Source organism: Cuculus canorus, unplaced genomic scaffold (genome assembly GCF_017976375.1).
Source record: "Cuculus canorus isolate bCucCan1 unplaced genomic scaffold, bCucCan1.pri scaffold_141_arrow_ctg1, whole genome shotgun sequence".
NCBI lineage: Eukaryota > Metazoa > Chordata > Aves > Cuculiformes > Cuculidae > Cuculus > Cuculus canorus.
Window position 1 is genome coordinate 1,370 of NW_026527779.1, and position 19,574 is coordinate 20,943.

The 19,574-nt window shown below is 57.4% G+C and overlaps 1 protein-coding gene across 3 annotated transcripts; it reads left to right on the top strand.

The window, feature by feature from the left end:
- The first annotated feature begins 1,046 nt into the window (after window positions 1–1,046).
- On the top strand, window positions 1,047–14,045 carry LOC128850650 (epoxide hydrolase 3-like). 3 transcript variants are annotated; one of them, XM_054055625.1, is made up of 8 exons: window positions 1,047–1,365; window positions 4,713–4,798; window positions 4,908–5,227; window positions 9,045–9,148; window positions 9,314–9,462; window positions 13,359–13,617; window positions 13,742–13,760; window positions 14,006–14,045. In XM_054055625.1, the coding sequence occupies exons 1-6, from the start codon at window positions 1,063–1,065 to the stop codon at window positions 13,585–13,587; spliced, it is 1,191 nt and encodes a 396-aa protein (XP_053911600.1). In that variant the 5' UTR covers window positions 1,047–1,062; the 3' UTR covers window positions 13,588–13,617; window positions 13,742–13,760; window positions 14,006–14,045. The 3 variants fall into 3 exon arrangements, with proteins under 3 accessions (XP_053911600.1, XP_053911599.1, XP_053911602.1); XM_054055624.1 differs by lacking the exons at window positions 13,742–13,760; window positions 14,006–14,045 and having other exon boundaries at window positions 13,359–13,674; XM_054055627.1 differs by lacking the exons at window positions 4,713–4,798; window positions 13,742–13,760; window positions 14,006–14,045 and having other exon boundaries at window positions 13,359–13,674.
- The last annotated feature ends 5,529 nt before the right edge of the window (window positions 14,046–19,574 follow it).

A 19,574-nucleotide genomic window follows, 5' to 3' on the forward strand; every position in this document is an offset into this window, starting at 1 on the left:
CCCTTATGATGGAGCATCATGGAGAAGGGCCACCATGGGGCTATGGGACCATCATAGAGATGGGCCACCATGGGGCTATGGGACCACCATGGAGATGGGCCACCATGGGGCTATGGACCCTGATGATGGGGCCACCATGGAGATGGGCCACCATGGGGCTATGGGACCACCATGGAGATGGGCCACCATGGGGCTATGGACCCTGATGATGGACCACCACAGAGATGGGCCACCATGGGGCTATGGGACCCTTATGATGGGGCCACCATGGAGATGGGCCTCCATGGGGCTATGGGACCACCATGGAGATGGGCCACCATGGGACTATGGGACCCTGATGATAGGACCACCATGGAGATGGGCCACCATGGGGCTATGGGACCATCATGGAGAAGGGCCACCATGGGGCTATGGGACCATCATGGAGAAGGGCCACCATGGGGCTATGGGACCACCATGGAGAAGGGCCACCATGGGGCTATGGGACCATCATGGAGATGGGCCACCACGGGGCTATGGGACCCTGATGATGGGGCCACCATGGAGATGGGCCACCATGGGGCTATGGGACCACCATGGAGATGGGCCACCATGGGACTATGGACCCTGATGATGGGACCACCATGGAGATGGGCCACCATGGGGCTATGGGACCACCATGGAGAAGGGCCACCATGGGGCTATGGGACCATCATGGAGAAGGGCCACCATGGGGCTATGGGACCACCATGGAGAAGGGCCACCATGGGGCTATGGGACCATCATGGAGAAGGGCCACCATGGGGCTATGGGACCCTGATGATGGGGCCACCATGGAGATGGGCCACCATGGGGCTATGGGAGCCTTATGATGGGACCACCATGGAGAAGGGCCACCATGGGGCTATGGGACCACCATGGAGATGGGCCACCATGGGACTATGGGACCCTTATGATGGACCACCATGGAGATGGGCCACCATGGGGCTATGAGACCACCATGGAGAAGGGCCACCATGGGGCTATGGGACCACCATGGAGATGGGCCACCATGGGACTATGGACCCTGATGATGGGACCACCATGGCGCTGGGCCACCCTCTTGACGAGGTCCCCGTGGTGTCCCCCAGCGGCCCCACCATGCTCCTGTCCCTCTGCTCGCTGCTGCTGGCCCCCACCCGCCTGCTGCTGGCCCTCTGGCGCCTGCTGGCCCACCTGGGGGTGGCGGTGGCCGCCGTGGCCGCCGGGGGGGCCTACGGGCTCTGGGGGTTGGGGCTTCTGCTGCGACGGGGACCTTGTAGGACCTTCTACTGGAGGACGAGGGACCAGGAACCCCCCGGGCTGGCCGACGGCACCTTCGGGGAGCACCGCTACCTGCACCTCCAGGTGGGGGGACGGGGGGGTGGTCCTAGGGGGGTTTTGGGGGTCCTAGGGGGGGCTTTGGGGGTCCTAGAGAGCTTCTAGGGGGGCTTTGAAGGTCCATGGGGGGCTTTTGGGAGGTCCTGGGGGAGCTTTTGGGGGTCCTAAAAGAGTTCTAGGGGGGCTTCTGGGGGGGGGCCTTGAAGGTCCTGAGGGGGCTTGGAGGGGTCTTGAGGGGCTTCTGGGGGGCTTTGAAGGTCCTGGTGGGGCATTTGGGAGGCTTGAAGGTCCATGGGGGGCTTTTGGGAGGTCCTAGGGGGGGACTTTTGAAGGGCTTGGGGGTCCTAGAGAGGTCCTAAGGGGCTTCTGGGGGAGTTTTGGGGTCCTAGGGGGGTTTTGGGGGTCCTGGGGGGGGGCTTTGGGGGTCCTAGAGAGCTTCTAGGGGGGCTTTGAAGGTCCATGGGGGGCTTTTGGGAGGTCCTGGGGGAGCTTTGGAGGGGCTTGGGGGGTCCTAGAGGGGTTCTAAGGAGGCTTCTGGGGGGCCTTGAAGGTCCTGAGGGGGCTTGGAGGGGTCTTGAGGGGCTTTTGGGAGGTCCTAGGAGAGCTTTTGGGGGTCCTAGAAGAGTTCTAGGGGGGCTTCTGGGTGGCCTTGAAGGTCCTGGGGGTGCATTTGGGAGGCTTGAAGGTCCATGGGGGGCTTTTGGGAGGTCCTAGGGGGGACTTTTGAAGGGCTTGGGGGTCCTAGAGAGGTCCTAAGGGGCTTCTGGGGGAGTTTGGGGGTCCTAGAGGGGTTCTAAGGGGGCTTCTGGGGGGCTTAGGGGTCCTACAGGGGTTCTAGGGGGGCTTTGAAGGTCCATGGGGGGCTTTTGGGAGGTCCTGGGGGAGCTTTTGAGGGACTTGGGGGGTCCTAGAGGGGTTCTAAGGGGGCTTCTGGGGGGCCTTGAAGGTCCTGAGGGGGCTTGGAGGGGTCTTGAGGGGCTTTTGGGGGGCTTGGGGGTCCTAGAGGGGTTCTAAGGGGGCTTCTGGGGGGCTTTGAAGGTCCATGGGGGGCTTTTGGGAGGTCCTAGGAGAGCTTTTGGGGGTCCTAGAAGAGTTCTAGGGGGGCTTCTGGGGGGGCTTGGAGGGGTCTTGATGGGCTTTTGGGTCCTAGAGGGGTTCTAAGGGGGCTTCTGGGGGGCTTTGAAGGTCCTGGGGGGGCATTTGGGAGGCTTGAAGGTCCATGGGGGGCTTTTGGGAGGTCCTAGGGGGGACTTTTGAAGGGCTTGGGGGTCCTAGAGAGGTCCTAAGGGGCTTCTGGGGGAGTTTGGGGGTCCTAGAGGGATTCTAGGGGGGCTTCTGGAGGGCCTTGAAGGTCCTGAGGGGGCTTGGGGGGGTCTTGAGGGGCTTTTGGGGGGCTTGGGGGTGCTAGAAGGGTTCTAAGGGGGTTTCTGGGGGGCTTTGAAGGTCCTGGGAGGGGCTTTGAAGGTCCATGGGGGGCTTTTGGGAGGTCCTGGGGGAGCTTTTGGGGGTCCTAGAAGAGTTCTAGGGGGGCTTCTGGGGGGCCTTGAAGGTCCTGAGGGGGCTTGGAGGGGTCTTGAGGGGCTTTTGGGGGGCTTGGGGGTCCTAGAGGGGTTCTAAGGGGGCTTCTGGGTGGCCTTGAAGGTCCTGGGGGTGCATTTGGGAGGCTTGAAGGTCCATGGGGGGCTTTTGGGAGGTCCTAGAGGGGACTTTTGGGTGGTTTGGGGGTCCTAGAGGGGTTCTAAGGGGCTTCTGGGGGAGTTTTGGGGGTCCTGGAGGGGTTCTAGGGGGGCTTTGAAGGTCCATGGGGGGCTTTTGGGAGGTCCTAGGAGAGCTTTTGGGGGTCCTAGAGGGATTCTAGGGGGGCTTCTGGGGTGGGCTTGAAGGTCCTGAGGGGGCTTGGAGGGGTCTTGAGGGGCTTTTGGGAGGTTTGGGGGTGCTAGAAGGGTTCTAAGGGGGTTTCTGGGGGGCTTTGAAGGTCCTGGGGGGCTTTGAAGGTCCATGGGGGGCTTTTGGGAGGTCCTGGGGGAACTTTTGGGGGTCCTAGAAGAATTCTAGGGGGGCTTCTGGGGGGCCTTGAAGGTCCTGAGGGGGCTTGGAGGGGTCTTGAGGGGCTTTTGGGAGGTTTGGGGGTGCTAGAGGGGTTCTAAGGGGGTTTCTGGGGGGCTTTGAAGGTCCTGGGGGGCTTTGAAGGTCCATGGGGGGCTTTTGGGAGGTCCTGGGGGAACTTTTGGGGGTCCTAGAAGAATTCTAGGGGGGCTTCTGGGGGGCCTTGAAGGTCCTGAGGGGGCTTGGAGGGGTCTTGATGGGCTTTTGGGTCCTAGAGGGGTTCTAAGGGGGCTTCTGGGGGGCTTTGAAGGTCCTGGGGGGACTTTGGGGGTACTTGGGGGGTCCTAGAGAGGCTTTGAGGGGCTTCTGGGGGGCCATGAATGTCCTGGTGGACTCGGGTGGGGGGGGCTTGGGGTGTCTTGGGGGGTCTCGTGGGGGTCTCAAGGAGCTCTTGGGGGTTTTGGGGTGTCTTGGGGGTCTGTTAGGAGTCTTGAGGAGGTCTTGGGGCGTCCTGGAGGTCTGAGGGTCTTGGAGGGCTTTGGGACTCTGGGGTTCCTGGAGGTCTTGAGGAGCTCTTGGTGGTCTTGGGGGGCCCTGAGAGGGTTTGGGGGTTCCTGGGGAGCTCCTGGGGCTCTTGAGGAGCATCTTGGGGAGCTCTTGGGGTGTCTCGAGGGACTTTGGGCCTCTTGGAGGGTCCCAGGGGTCTTGGGGATCTCATGGGGGGGTCTTGAGGAGCTCTTGGGGAGATCTTGGGAGGTGTTGAGGAGCTCTTGGAGGTCTTGGGGATCTCATGGTGGGTCTTGGGGAGCTCTTGGGGGGTCTTGAGGAGCTCTTGGGGGTCTTGGGGATCTCATGGGGGGTCTTTGGGATCTCACGGGGGGTCTTGAGGAGCTCTTGGGGTTCTTGGGGAGCTCTTGGGGGGTCTTGGGGATCTCATGGGGGGTCTTGAGGAGCTCTTGGGGTTCTTGGGGATCTCATGGGGGGTCTTGAGGAGCTCTTGGGGTTCTTGGGGAGCTCTTGGGGGGTCTTGAGGAGCTCTTGAGGAGCTCTTGGGGGTCTTGGGGAGCTCTTGGGGTTCTTGGGGATCTCATGGGGGGTCTTGAGGAGCTCTTGGGGAGCTCTTGGTGGGCTTTGAGCTTCTTGGGGGGTTCCTGAGTGTCTTGAGACGAAGCTGCTGAGTGAGGACCTCCCGGTGGGGGACAACTTGAGGGGCTCCATCGTGTCCTTTGGAGGCTCCTGGGGTGAAGGGGTCGTTTTTGGGGTGAAGTGGTCACTTTTTTTTGGGGGGGGGAAGGTGACCCCTCAACCTCCACGTCCCCCCTCCTCAGGACTCGGGGCTGCGTCTCCACTACGTCACCCGAGGTCCCACCACGGCGCCGTTGATGCTGCTGCTCCACGGCTTCCCTCAGAACTGGTGGGTGCCGAGGCCACCGCGGTGTCACCGGCGCCGTCATCGGCGTCACCGTCGTCCACCACCGTTGTCCTCCTCCTCCTTCTCCTCCTCCTCCTCCTCCTCCTCTCAGGTTCTGCTGGAGACATCTCCTCCAGGAGTTCAGCGCCCAATTCCGAGTGGTGGCCTTGGATCTCCGCGGCTACGGAGCTTCGGAGAAGCCACCAGGGAAGGACAACTATCAGTTGGAGCTCCTGGTGGAGGACATCCGTCAGGTCATCGAGGCCTTGGGGAGACCCAACGAGACGACGGAGGCCACCAGAAAGGCCCCCAAGTGCGTCCTGGTGGGACACGACTGGGGTGGACTCCTGGCCTGGGAGTTGGCCACCAAGTACCCAACGCTGGTGGAGAAGTTGGTCCTCATGGACGCTCTTCGAAGAGGCATCATGGGAGGTACCTTCTCCGGTGGTTGTGGTTTTGGGTCTCTTCTCCCATGGTTGTGTTGATGGATCCCTTCTCCCATGGTTGTGCTGTTGGATCCCTTCTCCCATGGTTGTGTTGATGGATCCCTTCTCCCATGGTTGTGTCCTTGGATCCCTTCTCCCATGGTTGTGTTGATGGATCCCTTCTCCCATGGTTGTGTTCATGGATCCCTTCTCCCATGGTTGTGTTCATGGATCCCTTCTCCCATGGTTGTGTTGATGGATCCCTTCTCCCATGGTTGTGTTGATGGATCCCTTCTCCCATGGTTGTGTTGATGGATCCCTTCTCCCATGGTTGTGTTGATGGATCCCTTCTCCCATGGTTGTGTTGTTGGATCCCTTCTCCCATGGTTGTGTTGATGGATCCCTTCTCCCATGGTTGTGTTGATGGATCCCTTCTCCCATGGTTGTGTTGATGGATCCCTTCTCCCATGGTTGTGTTCTTGGATCCCTTCTCCCATGGTTGTGTTGATGGATCCCTTCTCCCATGGTTGTGCTGATGGATCCCTTCTCCCATGGTTGTGTTGATGGATCCCTTCTCCCATGGTTGTGTTCATGGATCCCTTCTCCCATGGTTGTGTTGATGGATCCCTTCTCCCATGGTTGTGTTGATGGATCCCTTCTCCCATGGTTGTGTTGATGGATCCCTTCTCCCATGGTTGTGTTGATGGATCCCTTCTCCCATGGTTGTGTTGATGGATCCCTTCTCCCATGGTTGTGTCCATGGATCCCTTCTCCCATGGTTGTGTTGATGGATCCCTTCTCCCATGGTTGTGCTGATGGATCCCTTCTCCCATGGTTGTGTCCTTGGATCTCTTCTCCCATGGTTGTGTTGATGGATCCCTTCTCCCATGGTTGTGTTGATGGATCCCTTCTCCCATGGTTGTGTTGATGGATCCCTTCTCCCATGGTTGTGTTGATGGATCCCTTCTCCCATGGTTGTGTTGATGGATCCCTTCTCCCATGGTTGTGTTGATGGATCCCTTCTCCCATGGTTGTGTTCATGGATCCCTTCTCCCATGGTTGTGCTGATGGATCCCTTCTCCCATGGTTGTGTCCTTGGATCTCTTCTCCCATGGTTGTGTTGATGGATCCCTTCTCCCATGGTTGTGTCCATGGATCCCTTCTCCCATGGTTGTGTTGATGGATCCCTTCTCCCATGGTTGTGTCCTTGGATCCCTTCTCCCATGGTTGTGTCCTTGGATCCCTTCTCCCATGGTTGTCTCCTTGGATCCCTTCTCCCATGGTTGTGTTGATGGATCCCTTCTCCCATGGTTGTGTTGATGGATCCCTTCTCCCATGGTTGTGTTCATGGATCCCTTCTCCCATGGTTGTGTTCATGGATCCCTTCTCCCATGGTTGTGCTGATGGATCCCTTCTCCCATGGTTGTGTCCTTGGATCTCTTCTCCCATGGTTGTGTTGATGGATCCCTTCTCCCATGGTTGTGTTGATGGATCCCTTCTCCCATGGTTGTGTTGATGGATCCCTTCTCCCATGGTTGTGTCCTTGGATCCCTTCTCCCATGGTTGTGTTCATGGATCCCTTCTCCCATGGTTGTGTTGATGGATCCCTTCTCCCATGGTTGTGTCCATGGATCCCTTCTCCCATGGTTGTGTCCATGGATCCCTTCTCCCATGGTTGTGTTCATGGATCCCTTCTCCCATGGTTGTGTTGATGGATCCCTTCTCCCATGGTTGTGTTCATGGATCTCTTCTCCCATGGTTGTGTCCATGGATCCCTTCTCCCGTGGTTGTGTTCATGGATCCCTTCTCCCATGGTTGTGTTGATGGATCCCTTCTCCCATGGTTGTGTTCATGGATCCCTTCTCCCATGGTTGTGTTCATGGATCTCTTCTCCCATGGTTGTGTCCATGGATCCCTTCTCCCGTGGTTGTGTTCATGGATCCCTTCTCCCATGGTTGTGTTGATGGATCCCTTCTCCCATGGTTGTGTTCATGGATCCCTTCTCCCATGGTTGTGCTGATGGATCCCTTCTCCCATGGTTGTGTCCTTGGATCTCTTCTCCCATGGTTGTGTTGATGGATCCCTTCTCCCATGGTTGTGTTGATGGATCCCTTCTCCCATGGTTGTGTTGATGGATCCCTTCTCCCATGGTTGTGTTCATGGATCCCTTCTCCCATGGTTGTGTCCTTGGATCCCTTCTCCCATGGTTGTGTTGATGGATCCCTTCTCCCATGGTTGTGTTGATGGATCCCTTCTCCCATGGTTGTGTTGATGGATCCCTTCTCCCATGGTTGTGTTGATGGATCCCTTCTCCCATGGTTGTGTTGATGGATCCCTTCTCCCATGGTTGTGTTCTTGGATCCCTTCTCCCATGGTTGTGTCCATGGATCCCTTCTCCCATGGTTGTGTTGATGGATCCCTTCTCCCATGGTTGTGTCCTTGGATCCCTTCTCCCATGGTTGTGTCCATGGATCCCTTCTCCCATGGTTGTGTTCATGGATCTCTTCTCCCATGGTTGTGCTCTTGGATCCCTTCTCCCATGGTTGTGTTGATGGATCCCTTCTCCCATGGTTGTGTTGATGGATCCCTTCTCCCATGGTTGTGTCCTTGGATCCCTTCTCCCATGGTTGTGTTGATGGATCCCTTCTCCCATGGTTGTGTTGATGGATCCCTTCTCCCATGGTTGTGTTCATGGATCCCTTCTCCCATGGTTGTGTTGATGGATCCCTTCTCCCATGGTTGTGTCCTTGGATCCCTTCTCCCATGGTTGTGTTGATGGATCCCTTCTCCCATGGTTGTGTTGATGGATCCCTTCTCCCATGGTTGTGTCCTTGGATCCCTTCTCCCATGGTTGTGTTGATGGATCCCTTCTCCCATGGTTGTGTTCATGGATCCCTTCTCCCATGGTTGTGTTGATGGATCCCTTCTCCCATGGTTGTGTTGATGGATCCCTTCTCCCATGGTTGTGTCCTTGGATCCCTTCTCCCATGGTTGTGTTGATGGATCCCTTCTCCCATGGTTGTGTTGATGGATCCCTTCTCCCATGGTTGTGCTCTTGGATCCCTTCTCCCATGGTTGTGTCCATGGATCCCTTCTCCCATGGTTGTGTCCATGGATCCCTTCTCCCATGGTTGTGTTGATGGATCCCTTCTCCCATGGTTGTGTTGATGGATCCCTTCTCCCATGGGTGTGTTCATGGATCCCTTCTCCCATGGTTGTGTTGATGGATCCCTTCTCCCATGGTTGTGTCCATGGATCCCTTCTCCCATGGTTGTGTTCTTGGATCCCTTCTCCCATGGTTGTGTTCATGGATCCCTTCTCCCATGGTTGTGTTGATGGATCCCTTCTCCCATGGTTGTGTTGATGGATCCCTTCTCCCATGGTTGTGTTCTTGGATCCCTTCTCCCATGGTTGTGTTCTTGGATCCCTTCTCCCATGGTTGTGCTCTTGGATCCCTTCTCCCATGGTTGTGTTGATGGATCCCTTCTCCCATGGTTGTGTTGATGGATCCCTTCTCCCATGGTTGTGTCCTTGGATCCCTTCTCCCATGGTTGTGTCCTTGGATCCCTTCTCCCATGGTTGTGTTGATGGATCCCTTCTCCCATGGTTGTGTTGATGGATCCCTTCTCCCATGGTTGTGTTCATGGATCCCTTCTCCCATGGTTGTGTTGATGGATCCCTTCTCCCATGGTTGTGCTCTTGGATCCCTTCTCCCATGGCTGTTCCACCTCTCTCGATGGTCCCACCAGGTCCTGTCCTTCCCCTATGGACCTCTTTTGGACCCTGGTGGTGGCTCTGACCCTGATGTCCATCTCCCCACACAGGTTTCGCCGCCTGTCACCTCTCCCAACTTCTCCGCTCCAGCTACATCTTCCTCTTCCAGCTCCCGTGGCTCCCCGAGCTCCTGCTCTCCTTGGCCGACTTTGAGGTGGGACTCCATCCCCACGTCTCCAATCCCCCTTCTACCAAGAAGCTCCTCAAGAACCACTTGAGGAGCAACGACCGACCCCAAGACGTTGGGGAAGGTCCTTCCTGGGTTTGGAGGTGGTGGTGGCCCCATCCGGACCTTCTCTCCCCGTTGGTGGCCTCGTAGCTGGTGAAGACCTTCCTGATGGGACGCTGGACGGGGATCCAGAACCCGGCGCGGCGGTTGACGGAGGAGGAGATGGACGCGTATCTCTACGGCCTCTCCCAACCAGGGGGGTTGTCCCCCACCATCCACTACTACCGCAACCTCTTCAGGTGAGAGCCCTCCGGTCCTCCTGGATGAGATGGTCCCGTTGGGAGCTCCTGGATGAGATGATCCCGTTGGGAGCTCCTGGATGAGATGGTCCCATTTGGGTTCTCCATTGGGGTTCTCCACTGGAGAAGATCCCATTGAGGTTCTTCCCATTGAGGTTCTCCACTGGAGATGATCCCATTGAGACTCTCCAATTGAGGGTCTCCATTTGAAGGTGCTCCTATTGAGGTTCTTCCATTGGAGAAGATCCCATTGGGGTTCTCCATTGGGGTTCTTCCACCTGAGAAGATCCCATTGGGGTTCTCCATTGGGGTTCTTCCATTGGAGAAGACCCCATTGGGGTTCTCCATTGAGGTTCTTCCATTGGAGAAGACCCCATTGGGATTCTTCCAGCTGAGAAGATCCCATAGAGGTTCTTCCCATTGGGGTTCCTCCATTGGAGAAGATCCCATTGAGGTTCTCCATTGGAGAAGATCCCATAGAGGTTCTTCCACCTGAGAAGATCCCATTGAGGTTCTCCATTGGAGATGATCCCATTGAGACGCTCGAGTTGAGGGTCTCCATTCTGAGGTGCTCCCATTGAGGTTCTTCCATTGGAGAAGATCCCATTTGGGTTCTCCATTGGGGTTCTTCCACCTGAGAAGATCCCATTGGGGTTCTCCATTGAGGTTCTTCCATTGGAGAAGACCCCATTGGGATTCTTCCAGCTGAGAAGATCCCATTGAGGTTCTTCCCATTGGGGTTCTCCATTGGAGATGATCCCATAGAGGTTCTTCCACCTGAGAAGATCCCATTGAGGTTCTTCCATTGGAGAAGACCCCATTGGGGTTCTCCATTGGAGTTCTTCCATTGGAGAAGACCCCATTGAGGTTCTCCATTGAGGTTCTTCCATTGGAGAAGATCCCATTGGGGTTCTCCATTGAGGTTCTTCCATTGCAGAAGACCCCATTGGGGTTCTCCATTGGGGTTCTTCCATTGGAGAAGACCCCATTGGGGTTCTCCATTGAGGTTCTTCCATTGGAGAAGACCCCATTGGGGTTCTCCATTGGGGTTCTTCCATTGGAGAAGACCCCATTGGGGTTCTCCATTGGGGTTCTTCCATTGGAGAAGACCCCATTGGGGTTCTCCATTGAGGTTCTTCCATTGGAGAAGACCCCATTGGGGTTCTCCATTGTGGTTCTTCCATTGGAGAAGACCCCATTGGGATTCTTCCAGCTGAGAAGATCCCCATTGAGGTTCTTCCGCTGGAGAAGATCCCATTGGGGTTCTCCATTGGAGTTCTTCCATTGGAGAAGACCCCATTGGGGTTCTCCATTGAGGTTCTTCCATTGGAGAAGACCCCATTGGGTTTCTTCCAGCTGAGAAGATCCCATTGAGGTTCTTCCCATTGGGGTTCTTCCATTGGAGAAGATCCCATAGAGGTTCTTCCACCTGAGAAGATCCCATTGAGGTTCTCCATTGGAGAAGACCCCATTGGGGTTCTCCATTGGGGTTCTTCCATTGGAGAAGACCCCATTGGGGTTCTCCATTGGGGTTCTTCCATTGGAGAAGACCCCATTGGGGTTCTCCATTGAGGTTCTTCCATTGGAGAAGACCCCATTGGGGTTCTCCATTGGAGTTCTTCCATTGGAGAAGACCCCATTGGGGTTCTCCATTGAGGTTCTTCCATTGGAGAAGACCCCATTGGGGTTCTCCATTGAGGTTCTTCCATTGGAGAAGACCCCATTGGGGTTCTCCATTGGGGTTCTTCCATTGGAGAAGACCCCATTGGGGTTCTCCATTGAGGTTCTTCCGTTGGAGAAGACCCCATTGGGGTTCTCCATTGGGGTTCTTCCATTGGAGAAGACCCCATTGGGGTTCTCCATTGAGGTTCTTCCATTGGAGAAGACCCCATTGGGGTTCTCCATTGAGGTTCTTCCATTGGAGAAGACTCCATTGGGGTTCTCTATTGGGGTTCTTCCATTGGAGAAGACCCCATTGGGGTTCTCCATTGGAGTTCTTCCACCTGAGAAGATCCCATTGGGGTTCTCCATTGAGGTTCTTCCATTGGAGAAGACCCCATTGGGATTCTTCCAGCTGAGAAGATCCCATAGAGGTTCTTCCCATTGGGGTTCTTCCAGTGGAGAAGACCCCATTGGGGTTCTCCTTTGGGGTTCTTCTACTGGAGAAGATCCCATTGAGGTTCTTCCCATTGAGGTTCTCCATTGGAGATGATCCTATTGAGACGCTCCAGTTGAGAGTCTCCATTTTGAGGTGCTCCCATTGAGGTTCTTCCATTGGAGAAGACCCCATTGGGGTTCTCCATTGGGATTCTTCCAGCTGAGAAGATCCCATTGTTGTTCTCCATTGGAGTTCTTCCATTGGAGAAGATCCCATTGAGGTTCTTCCCATTGAGGTTCTCCATTGGAGATGATCCCATAGAGGTTCTTCCACCTGAGAAGATCCCATTGAGGTTCTCCATTGGAGATGATCCCATTGAGAGTCTCCATTCTGAGGTGCTCCCATTGAGGTTCTTCCATTGCAGAAGATCCCATTGGGGTTCTCCTTTGGGGTTCTTCCATTGGAGAAGACCCCATTGGGGTTCTCCATTGGGGTTCTTCCATTGGAGAAGACCCCATTGGGGTTCTCCATTGGGGTTCTTCCATTGTAGAAGACCCCATTGGGTTTCTTCCAGCTGAGAAGATCCCATAGAGGTTCTTCCCATTGGGGTTCTTCCATTGGAGAAGATCCCATAGAGGTTCTTCCACCTGAGAAGATCCCATTGAGGTTCTCCATTGGAGAAGACCCCATTGGGGTTCTCCATTGGGGTTCTTCCATTGGAGAAGACCCCATTGGGGTTCTCCATTGGGGTTCTTCCATTGGAGAAGACCCCATTGAGGTTCTCCATTGAGGTTCTTCCATTGGAGAAGACCCCATTGAGGTTCTCCATTGAGGTTCTTCCATTGGAGAAGACCCCATTGAGGTTCTCCATTGAGGTTCTTCCATTGGAGAAGATCCCATTGGGATTCTTCCAGCTGAGAAGATCCCATAGAGGTTCTTCCCATTGGGGTTCTTCCATTGGAGAAGATCCCATTGAGGTTCTTCCCATTGAGGTTCTCCATTGGAGAAGATCCCATTGAGGTTCTCCATTGGAGAAGACCCCATTGGGGTTCTCCATTGAGGTTCTTCCATTGGAGAAGACCCCATTGGGGTTCTCCATTGAGGTTCCTCCATTGTAGAAGACCCCATTGGGATTCTTCCAGCTGAGAAGATCCCCATTGAGGTTCTTCCCATTGGGGTTCTCCATTGGAGAAGATCCCATTGAGGTTCTTCCCATTGAGGTTCTCCATTGGAGAAGATCCCATTGAGGTTCTTCCGCTGGAGAAGATCCCATTGGGGTTCTCCATTGGGGTTCTTCCACCTGAGAAGATCCCATTGGGATTCTTCCAGCTGAGAAGATCCCCATTGAGGTTCTTCCCATTGGGGTTCTTCCATTGGAGAAGATCCCATTGAGGTTCTTCCCATTGAGGTTCTCCATTGGAGAAGATCCCATTGAGGTTCTTCCGCTGGAGAAGATCCCATTGGGGTTCTCCATTGGGGTTCTTCCACCTGAGAAGATCCCATTGGGATTCTTCCAGCTGAGAAGATCCCATTGAGGTTCTTCCCATTGGGGTTCTCCATTGGAGATGATCCCATAGAGGTTCTTCCACCTGAGAAGATCCCATTGAGGTTCTCCATTGGAGAAGACCCCATTGGGGTTCTCCATTGAGGTTCTTCCATTGGAGAAGACCCCATTGGGATTCTTCCAGCTGAGAAGATCCCCATTGAGGTTCTTCCCATTGAGTTTCTTCCAACCGGAGAAGATCCCTTGGAGGTTCTCCATCTCGGGTTCCTCCTGAGGACCTCTCGTTTCCCGCAGGGACACTCCGGTGGCGCGGGAACCTCCGCCGCCCCCCACCCTTCTGCTCTGGGGCACCCGCGACGCCTTCCTGGACGTTCGGTTGGTGCCGCGGGTGCTGCGCCGTCTCCGTCCCGGCGCCCGTCACCACCTCCTGGCGGACGCCGGCCATTGGCTGCCCGAGGAGGACCCCCAGCGCATCGCCCGCATCATCCGGGACTTCCTGGAGGAGGGGCACCAACGCTCCTGACGGCAAACGGAGGAACTCAACATCTGGGGGAGGAGGAACACAACAGATGGGGAGGAACCCAACATCTGGGGAGGAGGAACCCAACAGATGGGGAGGAACTCAACATCTGGGGAGGAGGAACCCAACATCTGGGGAGGAACCCAACATCTGGGCAAGGAGGAACCCAACAGCTGGGGAGGAGGAACCCAACATCAAAGGGAGGAACTCAACAGCTGGGGAGGAACCCAACATCTGGGGAGGAACCCAACATCAAAGGGAGGAACTCAACAGATGGGGAGGAACTCAATATCTGGGGAGGAACCCAACATCTGGGGGAGGAGGAACCCAATGTCTGGGGAGGAGGAACCCAACAGATGGGGAGGAACTCAACATCTGGGGGAGGAGGAACACAACATCTGGGGAGGAACCCAACATCAAAGGGAGGAACTCAACATCTGGGGAGGAGGAACCCAACATCAAAGGGAGGAACCCAACATCAAAGGGAGGAACTCAACATCTGGGGAGGAGGAACCCAACATCAAAGGGAGGAACTCAACATCTGGGGAGGAATTCAACATCAAAGGGAGGAACTCAACAGATGGGGAGGAGGAACTCAACATCTGGGGAGGAACTCAACATCTGGGGAGGAACACAACATCAAAGGGAGGAACTCAACATCAAAGGGAGGAACTCAACATCTGGGGAGGAACTCAACATCTGGGGAGGAACTCAACATCAAAGGGAGGAACTCAACATCTGGGGAGGAACCCAACATCAAAGGGAGGAACTCAACATCTGGGGAGGAGGAACTCAACATCTGGGGAGGAACTCAACATCAAAGGGAGGAACTCAACATCTGGGGAGGAACTCAACATCTGGGGGAGGAGGAACCCAATGTCTGGGGAGGAGGAACCCAACATCTGGGGAGGAACCCAACATCTGGGGAGGAGGAACCCAACATCAAAGGGAGGAACTCAACATCTGGGGGAGGAGGAACCCAACATCAAAGGGAGGAACAACCCAACATCAAAGGGAGGAACTCAACATCTGGGGAGGAACTCAACATCTGTGGAGGAACGCAACATCTGGGGAGGAACTCAACATCAAAGGGAGGAACTCAACATCTGGGGAGGAACTCAACATCTGGGGAGGAGGAACCCAACATCAAAGGGAGGAACTCAACATCTGGGGAGGAGGAACCCAACATCTGGGGAGGAACTCAACATCTGGGGAGGAACCCAACAGATGGGGAGGAACCCAACAGATGGGGAGGAGGAACTCAACATCTGGGGAGGAACTCAACATCAAAGGGAGGAACTCAACATCTGGGGAGGAACTCAACATCTGGGGAGGAGGAACTCAACATCAAAGGGAGGAACTCAACATCTGGGGAGGAACTCAACATCAAAGGGAGGAACCCAACATCAAAGGGAGGAACCCAACATCTGGGGAGGAGGAACCCAACATCAAAGGGAGGAACTCAACAATAAAGGGAGGAACCCAACATCTGGGGAGGAACCCAGCGGGAATTGAGGACCTGAGTGGGGCCGAGGTGGTCGGTGGGACTCCACCATCGGGCTGAGAGTGGGGGAGGGGGGGATCCCAACATCTGGGTGGGGACCCCCAAGGTTGGGGTGAAGACTCCAACACCTCCGTGGAGCCTCGAAGAGGTGGTGGGGGACCTCCACACCTGAGCGAGGACACCGGCGTCCGGCTGGAAACCTCAACATCTGGATGGGGGCTGCAGTGCTTGGGTGGGGACCTCAACATCTGGGTGAGGAGCCTGGTGGCTGCGTGAGGGTCCCAACCTCTGGATGAGTTCCCTCAGCATCTGGGATGGGGTTCCTCAACATCTGGAGGGGGTCCTCAACAGCTCGAGGGGTTCCTCAACATCTGGATGGGGTCCCTCAGTATCTGAGGGGGATTCCTCAACATCTGGAGGGGTTCCTCAATATCTGAATGGGGATCCTCAACATCTGGATGAGTTCCTCAGCATCTGGATGAGTTCTCCACCATCTGGATGGGGTCCCTCAACATCTGGAGGGGTCCCTCAGCATCTGAGGGGGATTCCTCAACACCTGGAGGGGTTCCTCAATATCTGGATGGGGATCCTCAACATCTGGATGAGAGTTCCTCAGCATCTGAGGGGGATTCCTCAACACTTAGAGGGGTTCATCAATATCTGGATGGGGATCCTCAACATCTGGATGAGCTCCTCAACATCTGGATGAGTTCTCCACCATCTGGATGGGATCCCTCAACATCTGGATGAGTTCCTTGCCATCTGGATGGGGTTCCTCAACATCTGGAGGGGTCCCTGAACATTTGGATGGGGTCCCTCAACATCTGGAGGGGTCCCTCAGCATCTGGATGGGGTCCCTCAACACCTGGATGAGTACCTCGCCATTTGGATGGGGTTCCTCAACATCTGGATGGGGTTCTTGAACATTTGGATGGGGTTCCTCAATATCTGGATGGGGTTCCTCAACATCTGGAGGGGTTCCTCAACATCTGGAGGGGTTCCTCAATATCTGGATGGGGATCCTCAACATCTGGATGAGTTCTCCACCATCTGGATGGGATCCCTCAACATCTGGATGAGTTCCTCGCCATTGGGATGGGCTTCCTCAACATCTGGAGGGGTTCCTGAACATTTGGATGGGGTTCCCTCAGCATCTGGAGGGGCTCCTCAACATCTGGAGGGGTTCCCTCAACATCTGGAGGGGTCCCTCAGCATCTGGAGGGGCTCCCGACGGTGCCTTCTGTTCCCAAAGTGCCTCAATAAAGTCGGGTGGCGGCAGTGGGTGCCGATGGGGCGGAGGGGTGGGAGCAGCACCCGGGGGCGCCGCGGGGAGGGTCCCAACTGGGTCTGGGGGTCCCATTCCATGTGGGTCTGGGGGTCCCAACTGGGTCTGAGGGTCCCAACTGGGTCTGGGGGTCCCAATCGGGTCTGGGGGTCCCAACTGGGTCTGGGGGTCCCCATCCCTGTGGGTCTGAGGGTCCCAACTGGGTCTGGGGGTCCCATTCCATGTGGGTCTGGGGGTCCCAACCAGGTCTGGGGGTCCCAATTGGGTCTGGGGGTCCCAACTGGGTCTGGGGGTCCCATTCCATGTGGGTCTGGGGGTCCCAAATGGGTCTGGGGGTCCCAACTGGGTCTGAGGGTCCCAATCCATGTGGGTCTGGGGGTCCCAACTGGGTCTGGGGGTCCCATTCCATGTGGGTCTGGGGGTCCCAACTGGGTCTGAGGGTCCCAACTGGGTCTGGGGGTCCCATTCCATGTGGGTCTGAGGGTCCCAACTGGGTCTGGGGGTCCCAACTGGGTCTGAGGGTCCCATTCCATGTGGGTCTGGGGGTCCCAACTGGGTCTGGGGGTCCCAACTGGGTCTGAGGGTCCCATTCCATGTGGGTCTGGGGGTCCCAACTGGGTCTGAGGGTCCCAACTGGGTCTGAGGGTCCCATTCCATGTGGGTCTGGGGGTCCCGACTGGGTCTGGGGGTCCCATTCCATGTGGGTCTGGGGGTCCCAACTGGGTCCGGGGGTCCCAATCCATGTGGGTCTGGGGGTCCCAACTGGGTCTGAGGGTCCCATTCCATGTGGGTCTGGGGGTCCCAACTGGGTCTGGGGGTCCCAACCGGGTCTGAGGGTCCCAATTGGGTCTGGGGGTCCCATTCCATGTGGGTCTGGGGGTCCCAACTGGGTCTGAGGGTCCCATTCCATGTGGGTCTGGGGGTCCCAACTGGGTCTGGGGGTCCCAACCGGGTCTGAGGGTCCCAATTGGGTCTGGGGGTTCCCATTCCATGTGGGTCTGAGGGTCCCAACTGGGTCTGAGGGTCCCAATTGGGTCTGGGGGTCCCATTCCATGTGGGTCTGAGGGTCCCAATTGGGTCTGGGGGTCCCATCCCAACTGGGTCTGGGGGTCCCAACTGGGTCTCGGGGTCCCAACTGGGTCTGAGGGTCCCATCATGAGGGGGTCCATGGATCTGGGGGTCTTGGGTGGGTCTGGGGGTCCCATCATGAGTGGGTCTGGGGGTACTATGTGGGTCTGGGGGTCCCATCCTGACGGGTTCCGTGGGTCTGGGGGTGCTGGTTCTGGGGGGTCTGGGGGTCGCAGTGGGTGGAAGGGTTTTGGGTGGGTCTGGGGGTCCCATCATGAGGGGGTCCATGGATCTGGGGGTCCCAATGGGTCTGGGGGTCCCATCATGAGGGGTCCCAATGGGTCTGGGGGTCCCAATGGGAATGGGGGTCCCATCATAAGAGGGTCCCAATGGGTCTGGGGGTCCCAATGGATCTGGGGGTCCCATCATGAGGGGATCCCCGAGTCTGAGGGTCTCAGTGGGTCCCAGAGGGTTTTGGGGTGCTGGGGGGTGTGTTGGGGTGTTTGGGCGCTGGGGGGGATGTTGGGGTGCTGTGGGGGGGTGTTGGGGTGCTGGGGGGATGTTGGGGTGCTGGGGGGGTTGTTTGGGTGCTGGGGGTTGTTGGGGTGCTGGGGGAGTGTTGGGGTGCTGGGGGGGATGTTTGGGTGCTGTGGGGATGTTGGGGTGCGGGGGGGCTGTTTGGGTGCTGGGGGGGATGCTGGGGTGCTGGGGGGCTGTTGGGGTGCTGGGGGGCATGTTGGGGTGCTGGCAGGGTGTTTGGGTGCTGGGGGTGATGTTGGGGTGCTGGGGGGGATGCTGGGGTGCTGGGGGGGTGTTGGGGTGCTGGGGGAATGTTGGGGTGCTGGGGGGATGTAGGGGTGCTGGGGGGGTGTTGGGGTGCTGGGGGGCTGTTTGGGTGCTGAGGGGGGTGTTGGGGTGCTGGCAGGGTGTTTTGGGGTGCTGGGGGGCATGTTGGGGTGCTGGGGGGGATGTTGAGGTGCTGGGGGGGTGTTTGGGTGCTGGGGGGCTGTTGGGGTGCTGGCAGGGTGTTTTGGGGTGCTGGGGGGCATGTTGGGGTGCTGGGAGGGATGTTGGGGTGCTGGGGGGTGTTGGGGTGCTGGGGGGTGTTGGGGTGCTGGGGGGGATATTGGGGTGCTGGGGGGGTGTTGGGGTGCTGGGGGGGTGTTGGGGTGCTGGGGGGGTTGTTGGGTGCTGGGGGGGGATGTTGAGGTGCTAGGGGGATGTTGGGGTGCTGGGGGGGATGTTGGGGTGCTGAGGGGGATGTTGGGGTGCTGGGGGGGATGTTGGGGTGCAGGGTGGGTGTTTGGGTGCTGGGGGGATATTGGGGTGCTGGGGGGGATATTGGGGTTCGGGGGGTTGGGAGGGTGTTGGGGTGCTGTGGGGGGGACGTTGGGGTTCGGGGGGGGTTGGGGGGGTGTTGGGGTGCTGTGGGGGGATGTTGGGGTTCGGGGGGGTTGGGGGGGTGTTGGGGTGCTGTGGGGGGATGTTGGGGTTCGGGGGGGGTTGGGGGGGTGTTGGGGTGCTGTGGGGGGGATGTTGGGGTTCGGGGGGGTTGGGGGATGTTGGGGTGCTGTGGGGTGGATGTTGGGGTTCGAGGGGGGTTGGGGGGTGTTGGGGTGCTGTGGGGTGGATGTTGGGGTTCAGGGGGGGTTGGGGGGGTTGGGGTGCTGTGGGGGGATGTTGGGGTTCGGGGGGGGTTGGGGTGATGTTGGGGTGCTGTGGGGTGGATGTTGGGGTTCGGGGGGGGTTGGGGGGTGTTGGGGTGCTGTGGGGGGGATGTTGGGGTTCGGGGGGGTTGGGTGATGTTGGGGTGCTGTGGGGGGGATGTTGGGGTGCTGGGGGGGATGTTGGGGTTCGGGGGGGTTGGGGTGATGTTGGGGTGCTGTGGGGTGGATGTTGGGGTTCGGGGGGGTTGGGGTGATGTTGGGGTGCTGTGGGGGGATGTTGGGGTTCGGGGGGGGTTGGGGTGATGTTGGGGTGCTGTGTAGGGGATGTTGGGGTTCGGGGGGGGTTGGGGGGTATTGGGGTGCTGTGGGGATGTTGGGGTTCGGGGGGGGTTGGGGTGATGTTGGGGTGCTGTGGGGGGGATGTTGGTGTTCGGGGGGGTGTTTGGGTGCTGTGGGGATGTTGGGG

Excerpts from the sequence above, each read along its gene's own strand:
- LOC128850650 (XM_054055625.1), top strand. The coding sequence starts at position 1,063 with ATGGCGCTGGGCCACCCTCTTGACGAGGTCCCCGTGGTGTCCCCCAGC. Across the intron at positions 9,149-9,313 it reads TCTCCTTGGCCGACTTTGAG|CTGGTGAAGACCTTCCTGAT; the intron begins GTGGGACTCCAT and ends GTGGCCTCGTAG. Across the intron at positions 9,463-13,358 it reads TACTACCGCAACCTCTTCAG|GGACACTCCGGTGGCGCGGG; the intron begins GTGAGAGCCCTC and ends CGTTTCCCGCAG.